Below are 24,557 nucleotides of genomic sequence, written 5' to 3'. Positions count from 1 at the left end.
GATTATAACTACGGGGCGGACGACTGTGAGACTTAAGCCAAGACTTAAAAAATAAAAAAAAATTTGACGATTTGTACCAGTATGGCATTTGGATTTTTGGAAATTATATGATGCAATGTGACCATTATTATATTTGCCATACTTCTAATAGGGGAGAAAGGGGCACCATACTTGAAATAAAAAAAAAATATTGTACACATTTGCCACCTCCTACAGGTATGGCATTATGAAATTTCCATTTATGATCACACAGAAAGTCTTGAAAAAAAATTACAAGGTGGTACAAATCGTTTAGCAATAAAAAAAAATTAACTCCTTTGCGGCGGTATGGCGGCCATTTGGAACCATCCGAAAAGTATGGCATGGTGATGTCCATGAATGGCTGCTCGACGATGATCACCTGTGCAAAAATTAGCTTGGTACAAATGGTTGAATTGTTTTTTTTTAATTAACGTGTTCGCCTCAGTATGGCGGGCTGTAAGTCACACCGGAGAAGTATGGCATTACGCTACCGCCTACTTCTTTTTTATGGACTATCGAATAATACGAGGATTTTTGTGGTACAAATCGTTCGATACTCGTATTTTATCCGACACGTTCGACTAACGCCCACGCGATTGGGCCGCCGGTACCAGCGCTATGGTCATAGCATTTTCTTTCCTTCATTACATGCTTAGACCCCTGACGAACCGCCATACTGGTACAAATGACCCAGTAAAATGTGTCACTATCTCCCGGTCTATTAGCAGATAAATAGCTTTGAAGCTGTTCAATTGGATCTGAACACAACAGAGTCATTTTGAACGACACGCTCTACTTTTTTTGCTGCCAATTATATTGATAAATATAAAAATAACAATCTCTTTTGAATCTAAATTACCTACCTAATCTTGAAATGGGTGACAAATTATATAAAATAAAGTATATTGACATATAACCATTTAAATGTAGCAAACCATACTATAGTCAGTCAAGCCATTTCCGTCATTAGAAAAAAGCGGCAAATTTAAAAAATGTAGGCGCGAAGTTTTATCGTCCCATAGAAAAATTGAATTTCGCGCCTTATTTTTCTACTGACAAAGTTGTTTGACTGGCTATATAATACTTATTTTATCCAACATATTCGTAGACATATGAACGCGTTCATGCTAGGGTTACTCACGTTTTTGCCATAGACAACATAGTTGACGCCTCTAGGCGTGTGAAGGTACATGTCATGTACGCAACGTAGAGGTAATCACTTTCTTTTTGTATGAAATGGAAATGATACACGGTCCTTTAATGCAAGAATGTTAAGGAACAATAACCATTGGTAAGCGTGTTCGGAAATATTTTTGTTAAAAAATATTTTGTACTTACAAAAAAATCCGTAGGTAAAATCTAATTGACGCAAATTAATGTTAAATATACTTAAAGATAATAAATAGGGGTGGTGGATACAGTTATAAGTTTTGTAGTTTTGTAGTTATATATAAAAAAATAGGGGGCGAATCTTAGGTAAGAATGTATGCAAATAAAAATCAGAAAAGAAATTGTGTGACTTATAATTTTTAACCCTATAACTTATAAACCTGTATTTATCGTTTTGGTAACATGACGTACTTATAGTATTATATAAGCCCTTTTTATTGCGTAATAATGTCACCCAAGTAATACCCGAAGTACATAAATAGTCCATTTTATTTGTCCCCAAGTGCATCGTTAGTCCGCTCCGCGCGTACCCGCCCGCGCGCGAATATTGCACCTCGAAATATGCGCGAAACTTTATTTTTGCAGACTGTTTTTTCAACCATTAAACGTAATTGAGTTCGCCATCGGTGAAGTATGGACTAAAGCAGGGGTCACCAATTACTTTCTTCAGGGGTCCGGTTCTTAAAATAAAATGACCTAATTTCTAATTGAGTTTATTAAACAACAAAAATAATATAATAGGTCGGCGGTCCGGATCCGAACCGCGGTCCGCCATGGGGATAAGTCTTGGTGAGGCCAGAGTGCTTGCAAGTAATTGCAATATAATGATCATCATCAGTGATTGCTTTAGTCATGACCCGATGCGATTATGAGTTTCCACTGGTTTTACTAATTACTGTTTAAATGCTTTACAGTACTATTGTTTAGATTTGAACGAAGTTACGTAAGCAACGCTTTAGGTGAGGTACCTTATTATATCCAAGACATGTTTTTTTTATGATATAGGAGGCAAACGAACAAACGAATCGTTTGATGGTAAGAAGATACCGTCGCCCATGGAAACCTGCAACAACAGAGTGGTTGCAGGTGCGTTGCCTGCCTTTAAGACGGGAGATTTTCTTGAAAGTTTGAGACTCCTATCGGTCCGAAAATACCGCGGGCGTCAGTTTATTACACTCCCACAGGAGTGTGTACTGTCTCTTCCGAAAATATTTTTTTCTAGATTGCGATTTTTACCATTTAATTTTTTCTCAATGGTTAGAAAACATATTAGTAAATTAAGCTATTGGAAAATTCAAAGAATGGGAAATGATTTCGGAAAAGGAAGCTATCGAGAAAAAGTACAGTGCTAAAAATTGCGAATGGCAAAAATATCAATCTGGAAAAAACGATTTCGGAAGAGACAGTACACACTCTTCCACAGTTTAGCTGTGCAAGGCAGTCGCACAAATTTTAGGAGCTCGGCACAAAACTGTTCGCGGAGCTCTTATTTTTTTCTAGCCTATCTTAAGTATCTGAGTGTCCCACTGCTGGGCAAAGGCCTCTCCCGTTGATTTACACAACTCCCAATTTGGTGTTTCTGTGGGACTGGTTTGATTTGTATTGTATTAGATCGTCGCATATTATTTACCTATTACACTTAAAAATACAATTGCATTGCAGAAACAAACAAAAAAACGTAGGAAGGCAAATTATTCACGTAAGATGGATCTCGTGTGATATGACGTGACATGACCCTTTTTAGGCCCAAAGATAATATTACATCACCGAAGAAAATAAACGTGGGAAACCTATGGTTATACAACTACGCCTATTGGAGATTTAGAAATCTTAGTTCAATTTGTTACTAATTGATACCAACTTGATATGACTAGAGGTAGCAGTACAGTGAGGCTTTGCGTGCACGACCACAGATAAGATAATGGCTTGAATTTTGACAACCCTAAATAGTCAAACGGGATAGTGCTATAAGATAGTAAGGGATATCACGATTCGACCCTGAATCGCTGTCAAACATCGGTTTTGTAGGAAGTGTCCTTTCTGTACGGTAGTACTATGACTTATACTATGCTTTAACATTTCTAGTTGAAAACCCGCTCCCATACAATCTAAGTTACATGAAACTTTCCATGAACATTTGCGTAACGTATATCTATGTCTGGTAGTTTTAGTTGCTTTAAAAAATGTACGGAAATTGTTGTTAAATCTTACAATAATAAAAAAAATCTAAAAGAAATAACTAAGGGGCATAGAGTTAGACCAAGAAAAGTCTGCAGCGATTTTGACAGCATACGCAGTGCGAGTGTTATTTTAAACGTCAAAATTCTATGCAATTATGACGTGTAAATGACACTTGCACTGCGTGGGCTAACAAAATCCTTGCAGACTTCTTGATCTAACTCTATCGGAGGAAACACCAAATCGGGGGTCCTGGAAATTAAGGGGAGAGGCCTTTGCCCAGCAGTGGGACACTCAAATAGGCTAGGAAAAAAACTCTAACTATGTATATACTTATACATTATATAAAAATACTTTCGATAATGTCAATACGAGTATCCGCAGAGAGGGAAATAGGGTCTACGTTTGTATGGAAAAGCGATCCTCCACCATCCTCTTAAGATTTTTGAAGTTGGAATAGCTCTCTTGTATTGTTAAATCATAAATATAAGTGTCCATACAAAATCTGAATTATGGATTGAACATTAATTTCCAACGAATGGACCGTAGCGACTCGCGCGCAATCGAACGAAACGTTATTCTACTTTTAACCTTAATACATTTGAAATAAAGCTCAGTTTCAATTGGGCTCAATATGTATTTGCTTATAAAATTGTTATGCGAATTTGAACGTTATTGTTTAGAGCTTAAGGTGTAATGGAAAAGGTTTGTTATAGTTGGGTTCACTTTAGGTCAATGCCGGAAGCTAAGGAACTGTGATAGGGGATGTATGGAAATGTACTTGGTTATATACAGGTTGATTTTGCTACATGATAATGATAATAGTCTGAGAGGTAATTATATACAATACATATTTAACTCTCATACTTCATGTTTTTACAGGGCCAAGTTCGAAAACGTGACAAATCAGTTGTTACATACCTACATTCTGACGAATGATACATATATAATATATCATTGTTGTCTATGAAATTTTTGTGATATGATAATATTACCCATGGGCAAATTTAGAGGAACCCTAAAAAATTGGCTTAAGCTTACTGGATTATAATAGCACCTAAATTAATATAAAAATTAGTAATTCAACGTTTTTTTTTGCGTGCATCTAAATTTGTCCATGAGTGTATCAGGCTCGTACAGGTTGTAAACAAATACAAATAAATTAAATACATATTAGGTAATTAGGTACTTAAATGACAATTTTACAAAACCGCGCCTATTGAGTCTGGGCTTTTTAAGAATCGTTTATGATCTTTAATAAATCTTTAAAAATAGATGATTGTTGAAAAAAAGTACTAGGGTGACTGCTATAGTTAATGGCCAATTGGCCACTATACATAGTAATTGGCCACTCTTAACAATAAGATTTCTATTGGCTTGTTTCTTTCTGATTTGTTAGGAGTAGCCAATTACTATGTAGTGGTCAATAACTATTATAGCACTCACACTACGTTGTATAATTATTATTATATTCTGAGTGTAAAGTTCCAACTCCAACCTGTATAAGAGTAAGCATTATGATAGGTATGATATATGTCCATGGTATATTAACTAAAGCTATGGTCCAAAGCCGCTTGCACTGAAGCGAGAGAAACCGACTTTTTGCGTTAATTACTTACTTAACTACGTCTGTGGTCACTGACCTCAACTGTGTGACGTACAGCCTTTTTATTATTTGCCTCTGCACGTAAAACTTTGTTAAAGACAATGTCGTGAATAACTTTCAACCCCGTTTCACCCCCCTAGGGCCTGAATTTACAAAACATCTTCTTTAGTGGAACTCGACGACATTATGTTGCAAGTTTCATGGTTTAGGTTGTAGGCCTTGTCTATCCATATCAATCTAACGCGACTGTTTTACACAACTAGATAATTGATGAGCGAAGACAAAGGGCTGATGACAGCTGTATATGCCAAGAATATCGTTTTCACCACACCAGCTCGGAAAGGCTTACTTTGCACTTCAAAAACTGATAGCGAAGTAGCATTTTATTCACATGTGAGGCAAAGTAATCAAATGCAAATTTTGAGTTGTTTTCTTATGTTTGACGGTAGAATTGACTTTCAAATGATGATTTTGGATGATAAATATTTAATAACATTCATTTGGATTTGATTTGGTTTGATTTTGTTTAAAATTTTACATTTAATATCTGCTTCGGGTTGGTGTGGTAAAAAAAATTGTGTTTCACTCGGGGGCAAATTTTGTTTAACCCTCGTGCTTTGAAACCCTGGCAACGCTTAAGATTCCATTTTTCGAACCACTCGCTACGCTCGTGGTTCAATTTTGAAATCTTTCGCTTGCTCGGGTATCAATATTAGCACGAGCGGTTAAACAACAACTTTGCCCCCTTGTAAAACAAATAACTATTTACCTTTTGGTGTGGAAACACTCAGCCCGTGGGGTCCCGGTGCCCTTAAATTTTTCGGAGCCTTATCAAAGAGGCTGGTGGATGTGACTGGGGACCGTAGGGCTGGCAGCTTCCTCGCACAGCGTATTAATATTGCAATTCAGCGGGGCAATGCTGCCAGCATCTATGGCACCTTGCCGAGGGGTGATATTTTATTAGGGCGAGCGAAGCGAGCCCTATCACTATTCGACAAACTATGCATTCTTGTGGTACACTTTACGGAAAAACTATCGCACTGTTAGGTTTGAGATTTAACATAGTAATTTAAATTCATGTCTAGATGTGTTATCAAACATAAAAATATCATTTTATAAACATAAAAAATAAATAAAAGGGTCAATAATGTGTATTACTACTAGCGCCATCTGTTGGCCTAATGTTGGTTATTTATTTTCCTAACAGATGGCGTTAGTAGTAACAAGGTTAAAGGTTGTTCCGTTAAAAATGCGCTGGGTTTTTGGCTCAGTATAATTGGGTAATTGACTACTAATCAAATGAGTTTCTTTTTTCGAACTGTCAAAACGATTTGCTACTAAGGAATTTACGTGAAACACTAGCATGTGACGTCACAATCAAATTACCTACTCTTTATAGTTTTATACGGGATTTAAAATAGAAATGTGACTAAAAATAACTGATGATAATGGTGTAAAATAATTTATTTTAAATACAGTCTAATACCCTATTAGTAACAATAATTAATTATGAGTGAATACGTGACTATTTTTTATTGAATATATAATCATATAATCGTTTTTACTACTATGGCGGTTAAAATCAAACGCGACTGCTTTCGATATTGCGGCAATAATGCATGCAGTTGGCAGTAATATCGCAGTCGGCAGCAGTATTGCAGCACGATATTATTATGTATTTCATTCCTGTTTCAAATGCCAAAAGCCATTTCGCTGCCAGGGTTTTTGACATTTGAGGCAATAATGTAGTCGGCGGTAATATTGCAGTCAGCAGCAGTATTGCAGGGCGATAGTACTGCCTTACTGTTTCAAATGCCAAAATCGATGTCGCTGCCAGGGTTTTTGACATTTGCCGTAGTAATACAGTCGGCACAGTCGGCAGTAGTATTGCAGCGCGCAAATGTCGATATCGAGTTTTTAATTAATATTATTTACATTTGCAGTAATATAGTCGGCAGTAATATCGCAGTCAGCAGCAGTATTGCAGTGCGATATTACTGTCTTACTGTTTTAAATGTCAAAATGGATGTCGCTTTCCACTCTGGACGACCGGCTAAAGCAAGACAGAGGCAGAGGGCCCTTTTTATCCATATGGTGGTAGAACTTCTCACTTCCCAGGAGCAGTTGGGAATGTTTCTTCCCTACAGCTCTCCATAAACTGCCCTGCGTTGACTGATTGTACTGGTCTATCAGCAGGCGATGGGGTCGTCACATCGCTACGCCCATATTCATGTCTACCCATCAAGAACCTATAGGTGCTTCGGACATTTGTAAGGCGTGCGCGGAGTTTAAGCCAACACGTGGGGCCCTTTTGACATTTTAATGAGATGTAGTACTCGTAGTAGTAGTAGTAAAACACTTTATTGTACAAAAAGAAACATAAAACATGAAAACACACACAAAGTTTTATAGTACAAAGGCGAATGTATCTCTTTCATGGATCTCTTCCAGTTAACCTTTGAGCAATTGAAGAGAAAGCTCCTCTCTTTCTTTCAAAACGGTAGACATAAAAGCTGTACTAAACGGCATTAAAATATGAGATGTTTTGGATACATCGAGATATAGATATAGATGGTTCCCTTATAATAGATTACGTAATGTATTGAAATGTAGGAAACAAGAATATATTCGTACGAGGAGTAGGTACCTATTGATATAATATAATACAAACAGTCTGAAAATGATTTGGGGTATTAAATATTGTTTATTGTTTATTGTTTATTATTTAAGTTGACAATTGTACCTTAACAGCTAAAGCCACAGCGGCACAAATTGGGAGACAGTAATACTTATACCTAGGGTACACAAGTATTTACATAACAATATTATAAAATACTACTTACAGGCATCTCTCGCTCTATCACTCTCTTACACTCAATCATCAGTCGTCCAATTGCACTTACAAACAAATCACACTCTGGGTGTGCCTCGAGCACGGAGTTGAGCAGAGCGTGCGCGCGCGCGACCGGCGCCTGCGCGTGCGCCCGCGTGCGCGCGGTGCCCTCCGCCAGCAGCGGGTGGCGCCGCGCGCGAGTGTACTGGTTAGGCACAAATAATCGCATGAAGGCCTCGACAAGGGCTACGCTATCTATTCTGTTTCTAATAACACCGATCGTGAATTTCGCCAAAGAGAGCATCCTCCGTAACAGGAGCGAGTCGTACCCTAGGTGTCCCTGCAGAAACAGAGTAGGGTACATATACGGATAATAGGTGTGTGTTTTTTTGTATAATGCCCTAAGATACGACTTTTGGACTTGCTCCAGCATAATTGTATATTTGCTTTCATGCGGACTCCACACCACTGCATTCGTTTCGAGAATGCTGCGCACGAGTGCCGCATACAACACGCGCATGGCTTCCACAGTCAGGGGCGCTGAATTGCGCAGAACGAAACCCAGTCTGCTGTACGCAGTCTTAGCCACGGCCTGGACATGTTCGCGAAACGTTATATTTGAGTCAAAGAGAACTCCTAAATCCCGTACCTGTTCCGAGCGCGATATGCCGGCGCCGCCAATATTGTAACTAAATATTTGAGGTGTATGGGACCGGGTGAAAGACATCATTTCGCATTTACTTGCATTGAAATAGAGTTCATTTTCAACACTCCAACGATAAACTGCCTCTATGTCCCGTTGCAGCTCCTCGCAATCCCTTTGGCTTTGGATCGGTTTAATCAATTTCACATCATCAGCGAACATTAGCACTGTGCAGTGATGCACTTCGACAGGCAGATCGTTTATCAGCAGCACAAAAAGAAATGGTCCCAAGTTGGACCCCTGACTGATACCAGAGCGCGTGGGGTAGCTTTCTGAAACGTAAGGACCATACTTCACGTACTGTTTTCGATCGGATAGATAATTCGCAAAAAGATTTATAAGTCTGGGTGTGAACCCCATAGCACCTAGTTTTAAAAGAAGGACGTCATTATCTACCCGATCGAAAGCTTTTTGAAAATCCAGATAGACGACGTCCACCTGAGCTTTCTTATCCAACTCGCGTGATAAAATATGGGTCAACGTGAGCAGGTTTGTGGCCACCGATCTTCTGGGGAGAAATGCATGCTGTGTACTGGTTATGTGAGGCTGACATTGAGGGAGCAGTTTGCAATGTGTCGCCGATTCAAAAACTTTTGCCAGGGCGTTCAGAATTGCAACGGGACGATAGTTCTCGACTTTAAGTTTAGATATATTCATATTATATATTCAGTTACATATATTCAGAAAATATATTCAGAAGCCCTTCTTCTTCTTCTCGTGTCGATGGTTTCGTATTTCATATTAAGCGGGACCAGAAGGTAGCGACGGACAGAAGCCCTTATATCACATCATATCATTTTTAGGGTTCAGTACTTACCTCAAAAGGAAAAAAACGGAACCCTTATAGGATCACTTTGTTGTCCGTCCGTCCGTCTGTCTACTAAGACCTTTTATCTCGGGAACGCGTGGATGTATCGAGTTGAAATTAAAGCATAAGGTCCTAAAAGCTGTGAAAAATTCAAACTTCTAAGTTATCGGAAAAAAACTTGTCCGGTTTTTTAAGATGAATCTCTTATTAAACTACCTTAGTAATTATAACTACATGTATATAGGTAGAAAAACTCCGCGAGCCCTTACAAAGCTCTGCTTTTTGCTAGTTCTAGTTAAGGTTTAGGGATGTGTATATATGTGTAATTCTTGTATCTTTATAGTTTTGTATATCTGTAGACAATTTAACATAAGTCCCTGATGGCCTGATATATTTAAACTAGGATGACAGCTATTATAGTTATTCGCTACATATGTAGTAATTGACCCTCTTAAGAATTGGATTGTTTCTTTCTGATTTGTTAGGAGTGGCCAATTACTACGTAGTGGCCAATATCTAAAGCTGTCACCCTATATTTAAATCAGCTTTCATGATCAGGTTTGAAACTGCTCGAAGCACACATCAAATATTGGTTCGAACTCACATCGAACTCGAACGTCGAAACTTACCGCAGCTCCTACTGGAAGTCTCATAGCAAAGTTCACGTCAAACTACTACTGTGTATTAAAACGTCAGGCGCTTGAGACATGCGCTTTATTAACATTATTGATTTGATACTGAATAACTTTGTAATCCACCATTACTTTACATAATGTTTAGCAAAATAAATGATTTACTTTACTATATATTTATGTAGGTAGATCGTAAAATACTGAGGTTTACGGTCTGATTATTATCTGAATAAATTACATTTTATCAATTATAATGCTCCAATAATTAGGTACGAAGCGTGATAACACGCAATACGTTTCGTTTGTTATTAAACTTATTAACTTCGCATGCATTAAAGTTTATTATTTATAAATATGAATATACATGTATGATTAGGTAGGTAATTAGGTAGGTATCTATATTCTTGTCGCATAATAGTGTATTTAACGTCATATAGCATTTCACAATGTTTCAATAAACATGTTGATCATTATTGTAAATCAACAATGTTGATAATGTTCATAATAATGTTTACGAATGACTTGTTAATATTGTCAACAATGACAGGTACCTATTTAGTCAGTCTGGTAAAAGCTGGGTAAAAGTACCAACTTTTAAATAATACACTAACAACATAGGTAGAGATTCATAAGTTAGATAAACGACCTGTCAAAATTTAAAGGGTGCTAATTATTGTGCGCGCGTTATTAAGTGTTTTTCTATAATCAATCAGTGGTGCAGTAATCACATTTCTTTAGGGTGCCTTTCCACGGGAATCCACCAATAGAATTGGTTGTATTAGGGTTGTAATCCAGCGAAGCGGAGAAGAGATGTTGATTTCAACATTTCCAACCAATTCTATTGGTTTATTCCTCTTATCTTATGCCTTCTCAGTGGAAAGGCAGCATTAAGATAATAGAAGAAGTGCAATTTTATTCATGCTACAACACGGTAGGTAGTTGTTAATTTTATTTAGTGCCTAAACAATATTGTAGCCGCCGTGCAGGTCAGGATCTCGACGACTCAAATAAAAAGCTTCGATTTGAAGTAAACTATTATAATTTCAATAGGTACTGGTTTTACAAGGGTTCCTTGACTAAACGGTTAAATGTAAAAGTGGTGTGGTAATCGTATGGAGGCTGATGAAAGAGTGATTTGCATAATTTGAATGTACGAAAATAGTGGTTAAGATTTGGGTGCCTCTAATTGGCCGCGATACATAATATGTGGAGCGCTCCTATTGGTGCTTTAGAAAAAGCTTCCAAATACTAGCCGAGCCCGACGGCTGCGTTTAGTTACTGTATTATACAAATAAAGGTTGCGTTCGCAACAAATATTATTATAATATACAATACTCGTAAAGCATACCTATATTATAATCTAAAAAAAAATACAACGCTCTAACGTGCTTGTCTAATAATTAGGTAAGTAATTATATTTTGTGTTTCTCTAATCGGTGTCTTAGTGTTCAACAAACGCAGTATAATTCGTGTCCATCAAGTTACCAAAACATTCTGGCAAACTGAAGTAAGGTCAATATGGATAAGTGTGGCTGCTGGATAAGTGTAACTGGCCTTCTTAACGGGGTCTGTTTACACAATGATAGTATTTGTTAATGGGTGGGCGGGTGACGTTGTGGGATGGGACATTTGTTACTAAACGCAATAGGGATATTACTGCAAAGTTCTGCCGCCAGAGTGCAGCACTACCGACTCAGTAAATTCATAGACTAACTTATACATACTGTGCCTTAAACTGTTTATTGACAAGTTTTCACAGACAATAAAATGTGTCATTGATGCATCAAGGCGGTTTGTTAACAAGCAGGGCCTACCGGTAAACGCGAAAATCGAAATTTAGTTATCTGCCTCTTTATCGCTCGAATGGGCTAGAGTGATAGAGAGATTAGATAACGAAATTTCGATTTTCTTGTTTCGTGGTAGGCCATGTGATTGACGTGACGTGTGATGTGTCAATGTAATTTGTTTACTGTATGTGCCACAAAGGTGCCACCTACGCAGAGCTTTGCCTAATATTCCCTATTAGCAAATAAACGCAAATACCAGTATTCTCAATGAAGACTAATCAATGTGTAAACAGGTCCCAAAGTGAAGGCCAGCCACACTTACCCGTAGCGATTGTATTTGAAATGATTGACACCTCGTGCGAATTCTACTGAAAACATGCTATCAAACCTATGTACTCGTATATACCTAATGTTACAGTGCGTTCTACAAACAGCATGCATGCATGCCATCTTACTTGTAAGCGCGTCCCGTAGCGCGGTGGCGAGTGCAGCCAGCGTGGAGCGGAGCTCGTGATGATGGCGCTCGAACATGCTCACATCTACACAAAATATGTGGTGGCTGGTGAGCTTGAGGTGGTATTTCTGTGTAACTCTGCCCTAACTGAAGTCATATGCTGATACTTCCACACTTTGGTTGGAAATTTGGTTTGAATTAGATCAGTGGATTAGTTAATATATTAGATCTTATTCATAACCTGTTATTTAAATCAGAATAGGCTTGTTTGTCTTAGAAGTCTGTGTATAATTTTGACGACCGGTCTGGCCTAGTGGATAGTGACCCTGCCTGCGAAGCCGATGGTCCTGGGTTCGAATCCCAGTAATGGCATTTATTTGTGTGATGGACACTAATATTTGTTCCTGAGTCATGGGTGTTTTCTATGTATATACGTATGTATTTATCTATATAAGTATGTATATAGTACAAGCTTTGCTTAGTTTGGGGCTAGGTTGATCTGTGTAAGATGTCCCCTAATATTTATTTATTTATTTATTTATTTTAATTAACTTGGTCCTAATTCCTAATAGATTATATGAACGCTAATTAAATTTATATGATGAGGTGAAGATTATTATTTTATGGGATGAAAGCTGATTATTTACAGTGTATAATGCAGGAACTGTAAACATTAATAATAGGTAATGTAGTTTGTGGTACATATCGAGAAATTAGGTAAACATAAACAAATTATACTTACATGATTTGAAAGAGTCGAAAAAAACTTAGGCAACATTATGGTTTGTTAATAAATAATAGGAATTCTCATAAAAAAAACTCGTAACAACTAGGATCAAACTTTTGTAACACCTATTGATAGATTTAAAATTTCCGCAGCAAAAAGAGGTAAAAAATAACCTTTATGGTGCGACTCTGCCTGTCTGACTATCTGTCTGTCACGTCGCTAAATATCTCAGGAACTATCAACGCTATCGATTTGAAATATTTATGTAATATTTCTGTTATAAAGGCTTACCCAGACGCATTCGTTTTTTTTCTGTGGTTCTTGCTACAGAATCTCTATTATTAGACATTTATTTTATCTCTATCGACCCAAGAAATTAGGGCACGGGGAACGCGAACACAATCCTGGAGATATCATTATGGAAACTTTTTTCGGTTATAAATGGATTCCGTCATTTTTCCAACGTTTTTGTTGCTTGAATGATTACTTTTAGCTCGAGACTTGAGTCATTAACTATAAGTATTGATGATGAAATCTATCTTGGTAAAGTTCTTAGTAAAGTATACTGATGCATTGATGGTCAATAGTTGCACAATATTGTGTCAGATATTCTGAATTATTAGGGTTCCGTACCCAAAGGGTAAAACGGGACCCTATTACTAAGACTTCGCTGTCCGTCCGTCCGTCCGTCCGTCCGTCCGTCCGTCTGTCACCAGGCTGTATCTCACGAACCGTGATAGCTAGACAGTTGAAATTTTCACAGATGATGTATTTCTGTTGTCGCTATAACAACAAATACTAAAAACAGAATAAAATAAAGATTTAAATGGGGCTCCCATACAACAAACGTGATTTTTGACCAAAGTTAAGCAACGTCGGGAGTGGTCAGTATTTGGATGGGTGACCGTTTTTTTTTTTGCTTTTTTTTGTTTTTTTTTTTGCATTATGGTACGGAACCCTTCGTGCGCGAGTCCGACTCGCACTTGCCCGGTTTTAGTTATATCAAGTAGGTAAGTAGTGGATAATGAACTCTTAAAGCTGCTGTACTATATTTTGTAGATAGGTAGGTACCTATATATTTTACTGAACTACTACATAATAAATACACTTAAAGGAAAACGTTACAACAGAGACACACACACAGTGTAACTATTTACACTAACTAGCCAACGAAAAATCGATCTCAAAACGCGAAAGATTTAAATGTTATATTGCATACTTTTAGATATCTCTGAAAACAGTAGGGAAACCTACTTATATTGAGCACTTAAACGCAGGATGGTCGTAGAGTGGCGTCACACAAACGGTTTCCAAGGGCCCCCTCAAAGACGGACTAAGACCATCCCTAATAACTCTCTGAACGGCCCGGTCACGATGTTGCGCGACCGGCGGCGGCAACCATAGGTGGGAACGAAAGATCCGATCGCTGTGTCTCGCTCCAACCTATGGTTGCCGCCGCCGCCCGCCGCCAGTCGCGCAATGTCGTGGCCGAGCCGTAACATTTCGAAGCCCGTGCTCTTCTAGCCCCTCGAGGCTCTTAGCATTTCTTCTCTGAAAACAGTAAAGCTACTTACATGCAGGATGGTCGTAGAGCGGCGTCACACTAGCGGTCTCCAGCGGGCCTCCTGCCAGTCGCGCTGAGAGCGTTTCCAGGAACTCTCGGACGCTGCGGAGCTCCCGTCCTTCCGCGAGACTTTCTGGGCCTTCGCATTCTTCCTCTGAAAACATTAGAATAAAAGATTAGAACCACTCTAACAACTTGTCAGATGGTGAAGATTGAGATGATGAAAAAGGGTTCTTATTATTCACGACGGGATTTAATCGCGTAAAATTAAGTTTTAAATTTACTTCCGACGTTTCGAGGACGGCGTTGTCCCCGTGGTCTCGGAGAAGACTGGCTAAAGTAGACATCAACATTTTCTAGTTGCGCGAGTTTTTCGAACTACCCTTGGTCTTATTTATTAACTGTCGTTTTGCGCACTAGGGATGTCACCCGAAGACACACAACACACGATGTTCGATTTCCGTCCCGTCCCGTCGTTGTGAATAATAAATATGAGTAAAAATCGTGACAGTTTATAAAAAGATCCTTAGTACATAGGTTAAGTTGTTCAGGAGTTTGTCCGCTTCATAAATTGCAAGTCGTTTTCCGGAGCTTATTAGCTTTCCATCTTTTATTATACTATACATTATTGTCAGATTCCAATGTCAGGTTTTTTTGTACCTAGTGGTACAAAAAAACCTTATGTTTCTCTATAGTTTACTTACCGATCTGCTCCAGCTTGTCGGTGCTGATGGACCACGGCATGAGGCTGACGGCACGCTGCACTTGCGGGAGGAACCACGCACCTGACTCGAACTTTACACCTGACTCGAACTTACCGATCTGCTCCAGCTTGTCCGTGCTGATGGACCACGGCATGAGGCTGATGGCCCGCTGCACTTGCCGGAGGAACCACGCACCTGACTCGAACTTCACACCTGACTCGAACTTACCGATCTGCTCCAGCTTGTCGGTGTTGATGGACCACGGCATGAGGCTGATGGCGCGCTGCACTTGGCGGAGGAACCACGCACCTGACTCGAACTTCACACCTGACTCGAACTTACCAATCTGCTCCAGCTTGTCGGTGCTGATGGGCCACGGCATGAGGCTGATGGCGCGCTGCACTTGCCGGAGGAACCACGCACCTGACTCGAACTTCACACATGACTCGAACTTACCGATCTGCTCCAGCTTGTCGGTGCTGATGGACCACGGCATGAGGCTGATGGCGCGCTGCACTTAGCGGAGGAACCACGCACCTGACTCGAACTTCACACCTGACTCGAACTTACCAATCTGCTCCAGCTTGTCGGTGCTGATGGGCCAGGGCATGAGGCTGATGGCGCGCTGCACTTGCCGGAGGAACCACGCACCTGACTCGAACTTCACACATGACTCGAACTTACCGATCTGCTCCAGCTTGTCCGTGCTGATGGACCACGGCATGAGGCTGATGGCGCGCTGCACTTGGCGGAGGAACCACGCACCTGACTCGAACTTCACACCTGACTCGAACTTACCGATCTGCTCCAGCTTGTCGGTGCTGATGGACCACGGCATGAGGCTGATGGCACGCTGCACTTGCCGGAGGAACCACGCACCTGACTCGAACTTCACACCTGACTCGAACTTACCGATCTGCTCCAGCTTGTCCGTGCTGATGGACCACGGCATGAGGCTGATGGCGCGCTGCACTTGCCGGAGGAACCACGCACCTGACTCGAACTTCACAGGCCTGGAATTGGTAAATACTCATCACTATTTGAATTAATTTAAGTCTCGTTCTCGTAAAAAAAACTGACCAAGATTTTTGTGTTTTTTTTTTAACTTGCTTAGAAAATAAATGTTATTTGCAGACGTTTCTGCTTAATACAAAATTAATACGACGATATACTTAGTTTGCTTAACTTTTTTTTATTTTCTCATTTACGCCTAAAAGTGGCCAGTGTTTCAATTAATTTGTTTCATGTCCGTCTTTGGGTCACAAACTTACATTATGTCAGCACATGTGTACCAAATTTTAATTTAATTGCTTCATATCTGTAGGTACCAAGTTCTAACTTAATTTCGGAGTAAAATAGGCTGTGACAGAAGGACGGAGTGGATCCTAATAAGGGTTGCGTTTTAAGTTTTTTAAGATACGAAATTTTTCTCTAACCTATGATGGGGACAAATGCAAGGCACGGGGCCGCCTCTGGAGTTTCCGCCACATCGGGGGCAGATATCTTGGCTTGGAGGTATACTGCGTCTCTCGTTTCTGAAAAAAAAAACTCATTAATTGCCTGAATATTTATGAGAAACAGTCAGTCTAAACAAATGTATATAAGTATGTGTATCGTCACCCATAGTACAAGCTTTGCTTAGTTTGGGGCTAGGTTGATCTGTGTAAGATGTCCCCTAATATGTATTTATTTAAATGCCAGTGTGGTGTGAAGGTGCCACATAAATGCCACATAATTATGTGCATAGGTACACCAAAGCAATCTACATATGCAAGTGCATACCCTCAGTTTTATTTCTGTTATTTTGCTCCTAGGGTACGGAACCAGGGCTGCCTGTGATGCAGATTAGATAATAGGGATGTTTCCTGTACTTAAAATAAATTATTTCAAACCGTTCACGAAATAAAGCACCAGATAATTATTAGAAAAACGTAGATAGCAGCTATTCTTAAACACAATTTGTATTTAATAAATCGGATTGAAATATAAAAAGTATAGGTGAGTTTACCGTGACGTCACTACATTCGTTTTCATATAAATTCCATATTTTGATATTAGCAAATCGTTTTGACAGTTCTAAATAAGAAGCTGATTTGACTAGTAGGAATGTAGCCTATTTCAGACGTACAGTAGGTAATACCTACAGGAGACATAAATTTGATACAGACATTTCAGGCTAGAATTAGCCCTGACGCAGTGCGTGGCGATTATATTACCATATTACATTCCCAGTGGGCTGTCGGAGTACGACACTAATGTTAGCTTTAACTTTACTGCAAAATATTTACTGAATTACAATGCCTACTAACAACAACACTATTGTAGCCGGTCAAACAACTTAGTCAGTAGAAAAAAGATCGAAATTAAAATTTTCTATGGGACGATTACAATTCACGCCTACATTTTTTAAATTTGCGCTTTTTCAAACTAACGGAAACGGCTTGACAGACTAATATATCACCATTGGTAATATTGGTGTAGCTTTTATGTCCTTCCATGCAAAAGTTTACAAATGCATAAATATGGCTGAGATACGCGTCATACTCGTGAACGGGTGCTGTTTGTGGAGACTGGTCTGTTTAAGCTAACACAAGCTATTATACTTAGTAACTTTATTTTTATTAATTAATTACAGTGAGACGCCTCATTCTGCTCTCGTATGTTTCTTTTCTCTTAATGAATGTATTAATTATACAGGATATTGACTCCTGGAGACCCTATACATCTCTAAGGATAACTTGATAAACTATATAATCTTATAGTTCTGACACCTAGAGACATTTACACCTCTAAATATTATAGATTTTTTTTTGTGTTTTGTATCTGTATTTTTTATGTAATTCGACATTAAGAGACCATATACATCTCTTAGTAATTGTAATACGTTAGATTGAATTGTTAGTTTTATTTTATAAAATTGTTGATGTTATTATTTTTGCTTGTATGTAAATTCAATGATGACGTGTAAAAGTGCCCTTGTGGCCTATTTGCTGAATAAATGTTGATGTTTGATGTTGATGTTTGAATAAAAACAATTTACAAATGGTTCAAAAAGTTTACAATATTTTCATTTAACTGTTTGGATGTTTCATAATAACATCGAAGCCTATTTGGATGTCATCGTAGTCGGTTAAAAAATGTCGTCTGTCTAAATGTTGGTAGCGGCCGTGCGAGTGCATTGTGCAACGCCGAGATGTTGCAGATTTGTGCAATGTCGCATAACCAGCTTAGACTCAGATATTTCATTTACGGCAGACCTAAACAAGACACGCTTTGACAAAATGGCGACTGTCTACCTATTACGGTTCTTGAGATACAGCCCGCTGATAGACATACACACTTGGACAGCCTGAAGGCACGTCCTACGTATAAATAAAGTATTTAAGGGTCATACATAAAATTTAGAAAAATTGAGTTTTCAAGTTAATTCGTAAAAATTTATGAAAATATTAATTACCAATACATTTGCATGTCGTCGCAGTAAAGAGTGACTGTGTTACACATAATTATATACATTACAAAAACAGTTAATATCTACAGTACAGAAATTTACAAACTTATAACTAGGTAAATATAAAAATTAAGGGTTTTATATACTATTAGGCCATAGGTACCCGGCTAAATGTACCTAGCACGCTGCTGGCGTTTCCTCTTTGCACGGCTAGCGAAATACGCTGGATTAAAAATGCGCCGGACCTGGGGTCGCCGCTTTTCTCTCGTAGGCGTTGACCTAACTTTCTAATGAATTTTTTTGCATCAGCACACCAAGGCCCGCTGGTTTCAATGGCTACTGGTACGAAATCGAAGGGCGGCTGCAGATTTGAGTATTTAACCCGTTTCAGTTTGGCGGCGTTTTCGGCAGCAGTTCCAGCTTTGTGCACCGTGTAGCTGAGATGGGAAGGGGCAAATGTGCTTACGCACGTCGCGTCCCAAATGAGGCTGCGTCCTCGCTCCCATGGGATCAGCGTCAGACCGTCTGGTCTTTTTCCGTCGGTCCTGTTTAAGCCTTGGGGCTCCAAGATACAAGTCACACTCGCAGACACCAGTGCACGACGAATAATTTCGTTAATGTTTTCAAGTTAGATTTATAAAGTTATAATATTTCAATTTGAGTGCGTTTTTTTTAAACATCGCGCTGATGTCAAACAAGCATACGGCCCGCCTTCGCCTCAGGGCAAGAGGTCACCGTAGCCTAGAGCTGCCTGCGACAAGGGTGTTACAAACACGTTGCCGATAACATGTCTTTAATCTTAATTATCTTCGATCTCTTATGAAAATTGCAAAATATTAAAAAAATAGAGATGACATCTAGAACGCAGAACGCCCACCAGTCTCCAAGTAAGTGAATTTTGCAACTTTGCAATACGCTGCAACTGATCCGTGCAATTAGCGCAGATTACATCAGCGGAGTCACTTTTAGAATATAACGCCGTTCATTTGTCGCATACATGCCTAAGACCATTTATTTGCAACGCAACCTATCCCTATCCATACTTGATGCCACACTTGCCATGAAAACTTAAGGTCCGTCTCTGGTCGTATCTTTCAGAGGCTCTCGGGTGACCTATAGGTGACATTCGGATGTCAACTGCAGCTGCATGGACGTTATAATCTCAACTCAACAGTAATGACAATGACGAGGCCTTAAATACGGTGATGAAAAACTTTAAACTACTCCTACTGCCGTATATATTATGTTGATTGATGTGTAAATAAATTTCGAAACCAATTTCGTGATACATTATTTGAGAACTCAATAAGAAAAGGATTGTCCATTGGCAGTTTTGAACGTTATATTAGCTTTGAGTGTTCTTATATACTTACAAGCAAAGAAAAACTGCTATTTGAGGCATATATTATGTATTGAAGGTGGAGAAAAGAGAAAAGTCACTTATAGCAACACAAAAAGCCTGGCGATGTTATAAATACAGATGTGCCAGCTGCTGAAAGTTAAAATAAATTGTAGATGTTCAATCAATCAATCAATGAATATCAGGATAATTTTCATATGACAAGGAAATAAGTTACTGGCAAAATTTTCATTTTTGGTACAAGCTTTTACCGCTGACTGTACTTTTCTTCCCACAGGCAACTAATACTCATCGAGACAATTCTAAAAACCCCAAACACAATTAGGTTTCGTTGTTTTATCACAGAGTTCCTATGGCCACCTCCTGTCTCCATCATCAGATCAGCTCGATGACACCATAATATTGCATTGTCATCCGACTTACTTACGTACGTATGCAAAATTTCAGCTCAATCGGAAACCGGGAAGTGGATCAAATTGAACTTGCAAGATTTGATTACAGACCGACAGACAACGGGACAGGTGAAAGTAAATAAAAACTTGTAAAATATGAGAGTTTTGAATGAAATTGAGAAATTTTTCAATGTGGAAAATTCGCAATTTTGGATACTTTCCCCCGTCACATTAGTAAATATCGCCAAGTGCCTCGGCTGATTTAAGTTGGTGTGAAAGAATAGGAAAGGCAGTTTTTGCCATAGCCGATGGCGCAAGTAGCAAGGTGAGGTTATTGCGTGTGAGTGTACGAGTATGTTAAATGTTTCTACGTAAAATATATGAGACGTACCTGTACTGTATATAGCCATAACATAATACAGTCTATGGACAAGGCGGGCTCGCGCCCCGAGAATTCCACTCTATTTTCTACCATCTTAAGGGGTCCACTGATTATCAGTCCGCCGGACGATATCGGCCTGTCAGTTAAAAGCAAAATTTGACAGCTCCGAACAACTGACAGGCTGATATCGTCCGGCAAACTGGTAATCAGTGGGCCCTTTTATAAAATATTTGCCTTACATAAATCCAACTCCCGGTTGGCTAGTTTTTATTATTTGTTATGCAGTGGTAAGTACCCTTCTTGTGCCAATGCATGTCTCCTGTTTAGACTCAAGTTCAAAATGATGAACCGCTACAAAAGCGGCGTGCTTTTTTCGCCACACTATTCCAAAAAGCTCCTGGACGCATCGACCTTTTTTGTCGATTTGCTCCAGAGACTTGTAAAGTTTTTCCGAACTGACTTGCTCGATCAACATTTTGTAAAAAAATGAGCTCATGTGGCTGATAATTGGTACGTATATACTCTCTTCCTGTTTTTTAGTTAAGTATTTTGTAGTCTTAATTGCAAAATATTAAGTGTACAAATCGTTGCTCCATTAGGTGTAAAGACTCCTGTACGGATATGATGGTCGTTCTCGTCTACGTGACAGGGTGAGAAAACGTAGTCCGTCACTTTCCATCCCGTGGTCTTAAAAAGTGACAGTTATTTTATCATATCGATTAAACCATCCATAATACGCCGGCTGAACATAGACTATTGTCCTTTTGTTCAAGTGCAAATGAAAATGACAAGCGATCAATTAATGTAAATGGAGTGATTGTTCTATTGAAATGTTACGAAAACTTGAATACTGTTGAATGGGCTGAGACTAATTGACTTATTGGAGTTAGTGACACTTGGTTTGTAATTAGCTTAAAACTAAGTTAAATCGTCTGTTTCAGATAAGTATGAAGTCATAATTTATAATATTAATCTTGTTTTAACAAAAAATAATAGTTTTGTAGGTTAATATATATACTCTATATTAATCTCTTCTAAATTTGGTGTATTCCCATTTGTCCCCGCCCCACAGATTTGTAAGAATCTTGCAGATTTTTGCAGAGTTTTCTATAACTTGCATTCTTTTACGTATTACGTTTTTTTTACGTCCAAATCTACTAAGTAGGTAGTTTAAATATTCTCATATAATTACGTAATTGCTAAAAAGCGAAGCATACAACTATACAAGCGTCATTAATTTATGAATAAAAACAATTGCAAAATCGATTCGCTGGCGTGCGTGTAAAGTAGACTAGAAGTATTTGTTATGAAACCGATTGCAAGGTGAACCGGGTGGAATTCCAAAATCTCGAGCAATATCAGGTTGCATTGTATGGTGTCCATTTTAACGTTACTCTCATTGACCGCGAGCGAAGGAAAGGGCCCCGTTCAGCTTGGACACAAATGGTTTCTTATATCTGTCCGGTATCATGGTCGCGTTTTTATCACCTGTCATGTCATGCGTCACTTTCGGACTTATATACATACTTGTTAGAACGTGACAGGCATGGTGACAAATGATAAAGAGCCGGTCATACTTAGCCCTTCTGATGTTCTCACATACAGGAGCCATTTTGCTGGCCCAACATTACAGGGTTCTAACTATGTTTAATTTTTATCGCACTGAAATTTGAACATTGTCATAGTGAAATTAAGTCGAATTTCAACTATCTTGAAAATGTAACATACATAACTTTGTAATATTGAGCCAGCGATTTCTCAATCGGTTCTCATGAAGTTATTGTTTTTTTTTTAAATGTCTGTTGCTCACATAACCACTACTACTAATGTTCTGGCAATAACTGATAAACACTAGGAAGCCAATATGTGGACATGTTCTATGGCTTGGCTAAAATAATTGTGAGAAATAAAAACTCGATTTCCTAGACGCTCTTGTATAAAAATACAAATGGCTTAAAAAAGGTTGCGGTGGAAAAACATTTTCGGGTCAAACAGATCACTGTGTTATGTCTTTCCTGTAGACATACACAAGAGTTAAGGGCTATAAAGGTTAATTTTCTTATTTAACCCTAAGATAAATTACGTCATTTCAAATTAGGGGGGGGGGGTCTGGACATCGGATGACGGTAGCATGAAGTAGGAGGAAATGGGGTCATTTGAAGCATGATTTTTGGATGATTATAGGGGGGGGGGGGGGTCCAAAATCGTCAAAAATCGATGACGTAATTTATGGACAGCCCCTTATCCACGTGAAAAGGTCCTCCTTTTATTTAAAGAACTATGATAAAATCATTACTTACATGCCCACAAGCTGTTAACTATTGCCCACAGGAGAGAAAACTAGTGTGTTATCGCGAACAGTACATTTTTCTCTCCTGTGGGCAATAGTTAACAGCTTGTGGGCATGTAAGCAATGGTTTTATCATAGTTCTCTAAATAAAAGGAGGACCTTTTCACGTGGATAAGGGTTAAATAAGATAATTAACCTTTATAGCCCTTAACTCTTGTGTATGTCTACAGGAAAGACATAACACAGTGATCTGTTTGACCCTTTCACACAAAAAACCCTTTTAATTTCTGCTATCATGAAGGTAGAGCGACAAAATATCCGAGCGGGCAGGAAACAGTTGTTTCCTCTTTGATAAGTCTGCCCTTCGAATAAAACAGTGACTCTCTACCAAAAAGCTTTTTATGTTTAAGGGTACCTACCCTTAAGGTAGTTTATTACTAGGTATGAACCTAAAGAGATCTTAAAGGGGCCCACTGATTACCAGTTCGATATCAGCCTGTCAGTTAAACACAAAATTTGACAGCTCCGAACAACTGACAGGCTGATATCGTTCGGCGAACTGGTAATCTGTGGACCCCGAAAATTATTGGTTGTCACACCTGCGGACAATAATTAACATTCTGATCACAAAGGGCAATGAAAAATAATACTTTTCTGCCCGAGTAAGGATCAATCAGTAAATTAGAATTTATAACACTTTACTTTGGATATGTCCCAAGATAGACAAGAATATAATTTCCCTGTGTATCTATAATCGTTGTCGTTGGGTGGACGACATTCGGAAGATTGCGGGTCACTTCTGGACGAGATTGGCTCAGGACCGGGATAAGTGGCGTACTCGAAGAGATGCCTATGCTCAGCAGTGGGTGATAAAAGGCTGATATGATGATGATGTGTATCTATAATAGCATTAATAGCTAATCCATTTGATTCGATTGAAAGAACTGCCACCACCACCATTTTTAGGAATTTGATAGAGACAGCTGTTTGGTAGAGTCAATGTTCCTGCTGTGGCAAAGCTATACTTATTTAGAACGGTAGGCAATGTCAACGAAATTTACAAATTTATTCCATTTCAGAAAGTGTATAATAAAATTAATTAATTAATAATAAAACAACCAGAGTATTATTGTGAGAAATATATTTTCCACGTGAAATTTCACATTCCACTTCAGCTGTTAAAAGAAGATAAAAGATAAAAAACACGAGAAAAAAAAACATTGGTACTTACAAACTTATTATGTAGGTATATCACGAGTTTTAGACCAAATAAAGACATGTACATAAGTAAACCTTCTGTTTGTCGCAAGGTCGAGTCTCGCCAGAATTGTGAACTTTCCCACTCATTATTTATTTATTAATTTATAAGCATCAGATTAAAATTTTGCAAATAAGTATACAAGTTTGTGTGTTGTATATTATTATAATCAGTTCTCCACTTATGTAATAGACGACCTAGGGTGAAGGTCGGCGGATTAATATTCTTATTGACACG

At 38.7% G+C, this 24,557-nt stretch overlaps 1 protein-coding gene across 3 annotated transcripts in view; it reads right to left on the bottom strand.

Annotated features, from left to right (window-relative positions):
* The window catches only part of LOC134790155 (uncharacterized), a 100,725-nt gene extending 85,466 nt beyond the window's left edge, over positions 1–15,259 (bottom strand). Inside the window, exons 1-3 of one of the 3 annotated variants that reach the window (XM_063760958.1) lie at positions 15,188–15,259; positions 14,494–14,637; positions 12,194–12,277 (exon numbers count right to left, since the gene is read on the bottom strand). In XM_063760958.1, the coding sequence (XP_063617028.1) occupies positions 12,194–12,277; positions 14,494–14,637; positions 15,188–15,227 (268 nt within the window). In that variant the 5' untranslated portion in view covers positions 15,228–15,259. The remainder of the gene's footprint in view (positions 1–12,193; positions 12,278–14,493; positions 14,638–15,187) is intronic. The other 2 variants (XM_063760955.1, XM_063760956.1) reach the window with 2 other exon arrangements.
* Positions 15,260–24,557: the final 9,298 nt, after the last annotated feature.

Source organism: Cydia splendana, chromosome 4 (genome assembly GCF_910591565.1).
Source record: "Cydia splendana chromosome 4, ilCydSple1.2, whole genome shotgun sequence".
Taxonomy (NCBI): Eukaryota; Metazoa; Arthropoda; class Insecta; order Lepidoptera; family Tortricidae; genus Cydia; species Cydia splendana.
This window is presented reverse-complemented; position numbering and strand designations above follow the sequence as displayed.